Source organism: Lycium barbarum, chromosome 12 (genome assembly GCF_019175385.1).
Source record: "Lycium barbarum isolate Lr01 chromosome 12, ASM1917538v2, whole genome shotgun sequence".
Taxonomy (NCBI): Eukaryota; Viridiplantae; Streptophyta; class Magnoliopsida; order Solanales; family Solanaceae; genus Lycium; species Lycium barbarum.
The window spans coordinates 104,753,762-104,756,536 of record NC_083348.1 but is presented as its reverse complement, the minus strand read 5'-3'; the positions used below and the strand labels follow the sequence as shown (position 1 = coordinate 104,756,536).

The 2,775-nt window shown below is 34.1% G+C and overlaps 1 protein-coding gene across 1 annotated transcript; it reads left to right on the top strand.

The window, feature by feature from the left end:
• The first annotated feature begins 749 nt into the window (after positions 1-749).
• Positions 750-2,528, top strand: LOC132622589 (F-box/LRR-repeat protein 3). The gene has a single exon (XM_060337215.1). It carries the CDS (start codon positions 943-945, stop codon positions 2,341-2,343), a length of 1,401 nt encoding a protein of 466 aa, XP_060193198.1. The 5' UTR covers positions 750-942; the 3' UTR covers positions 2,344-2,528.
• Positions 2,529-2,775: the final 247 nt, after the last annotated feature.

Here is a 2,775-nt window from a genome sequence, read left to right as displayed (position 1 = left end):
TTACAACTAGTGAAAACGATCTGATAGCGTAAACTCTGTTATGTTCTCCGTATATATTACTCCTTTTGTCCCAATTTATGTGAAGTGCTTTGGAACATAATATCAAAATATTAATTAATTTTGACTAATAATTCGGGTACAAATATTTTAACTTTACATATTAAAATACTAAAAATCCTATAAAACATAATTATGATTCAGTATATTTAAAAATTTGAGAAAATTGTAATAAAAAACCGTTTGACTACCAAAACGCTAACATCTTCACGTGAAATGAGACGAAAAAAGTACTTCCTCCGTTCCAAAATAAGCGTCATTTTAACTCATTTCATGTCCGTCAAGAAATTAATAAATATAATGTATAGCTTACTGAATTACCCCTTTTGACTATTAAATGTTTCATCAGAATTGAGCATTGTTAAAAAGAAGTAGTTCTTCAATAATTAATACTAAAGATAGTTGAAAAACTATTAAGTTTTATCTTGAATTCCTAAAGCTAACTATTATTTTGGGATAATAATTTTTGCTGAAGCTACATTTATTTTAGGACAGAGAGAGTAATAAAATTAAACCGAAAAGTAAATTTTATTTCTATTATTGTTGTAAGAGATAAAAGAGAGTGACAGGCGGCTTAAGAAAATGAATATCGCCATTGCTTCACTGTATGTAATAACTTGGCATTGTGCGTGTGTCCCACTTAAGCTGCCTACTCTCTTTCTTAATTCCTTAAAAGGGGAACAACAAAAACAAATTTAAGATAGAGCTAGAGAGAAAAAAATAAGCACCAGATAAATACAGCCCAACCAAAAGCAAAATGAAAGCGAACCAAAAAAACAAATAATACGAGTGGTTGGTAAATAAAGACACCTTAAAAAGCCATCACTCTGTATAGAAAAAGAATCAAGAATATATATTTCATACGTCTCTCCACATGTACAGAAAATGGATTCAATTCTGTGTGATGAACTTCTTCAAGAAATATTCCGACGCCTTCCTCCGCCGTCCAACGCCGCCGTTTCTTTAGTCTGTAAGCGGTGGCTCTATCTTCTTCGTTCTTCAACTACTTCTCTTTCTTTAAGTTTTATTCAACCCCCTTTTACCCCTCAACTTTCCTCTTTTCTCCGTTTTCACCCATATTTATCTGCTGTTTCCGTTACCCTTACAGAAAATACTATAGAGTCGTCGGATCATATTCTTTTTTCGGTTGCTTCTTCTTGCCCTAATCTCAAGTGCCTTAAATTCTTGAATGGTCCTGTTTCTCCTTTAACCCTTCTTTCTCTTTCTAATTCTTGTCCTAATCTTGTTTCTCTTGCTGTTACTCTTTTTAGACCCCTTTCTTTTTTATGGTTAGCCCCTTTTAAGTCTCTTAAACAACTCTCTATTTACTCAGCTGGAAATTTAAATTCAAGGGAATTGGATTATGTTGACTTTTATGGTTCTTGTGATACTTCTGAGTTGAATTTGGAGAGTCTTTTGTTGACTGGAATTCAATCAGGTGATAAGGGTGTTGGCTTTTTATGGAGGAATTGCAAAAAGGTGAGAACTTTGAAGTTGAAGAGTTGTGAAGGGGTTGGTGATCAAGGTTCTTTTTTTGGATTTATTCAGTGTTTGGAGGGTCTTGAAAAAGTGGAATTGAGAAGCTGTAGGACAATTGTTGATGGGGTTTTGTTGAAATTGGCTGAGAGTTGTGGTATGTTGAACTCTTTGTTGTTATATGATGGTGGTAGTAAAGAGGGGTTGCTTCATTTCTTGACCCAAAGCAAATGTTGTAGTAATCTTCAGAATCTTGATTTGAGGTTGCCACTTGATCTTGACAACAATCATTTGACAGCTATTGCTGAAAATTTAGTGAGTTTGAGAAGTTTAAGGTTACAAAGTTGCTGTCTTGTTACTGGTGAAGGGCTGAAGAATCTTGGAAAAAATGCTTTGGGTGATGGGCTTGAAGAATTGGTTTTGATTAATTGTGATGTAGTGGAAAGAGAATCTGGTTTGTTGACTACGTTAGGACAAGATTTGAAAAGATTAAGGAAATTGGACTTGTCTTTTCACGACATGTTAGTTGATAAAGAACTGATTTCAATGCTAGTATCCTGCAACAATCTGACTGAATTCAAAGTGAGGGGTTGCAAAAAGTTGACAAATTTAGCCATGGTTTCATTGACTAATTGTTGCAAGAAATTAGAAAGCGTTGATGTAATGAATTGTTGTGGGATTGAGGCACAGGCTGTTGAGTTATTTGTGTTGAATTCACCAAAGTTGAGACTCTTGCAGGTTGAGGAAAACAAGGTTTCTGATGTGGCTAGGACACGGGCATCAAATAAATACATTGAAATTGTTGCTTGAAAATTGATTTAGCTAATAATAGCTGAAAAAGGTAACATTTGATTACTTGTCTGTATATTTGTCACATTGTTAGCAGAGAAGAATGATGTTTCCCTTGCCAAAGAATAAAACTGTTGTACAGAAAATTCCAAAATGAAAGCAAATTTGTTATGATTATTAAGTACCACTGCTATTAGTTTTTCTAAGATGGATCTTCATGACTCAAACATAGTGGTTAATAATATTCTTAGTTTTAAAAAATTATATACGCATTGATATGCAACACGAGTATCCAAAGACTAGCTCCAAAAAGAGATCATCATATAGTAGTTCCTCATGAAGCTGCAAATCAAATCAGACAGAAAGAACTCCGAGCAAACAGCGAAAAGCTCATTTGGCTGATCTCAAGTTGGAGCCTGGATGGAAAAGCTCTTCCACACATGTATGAATCAT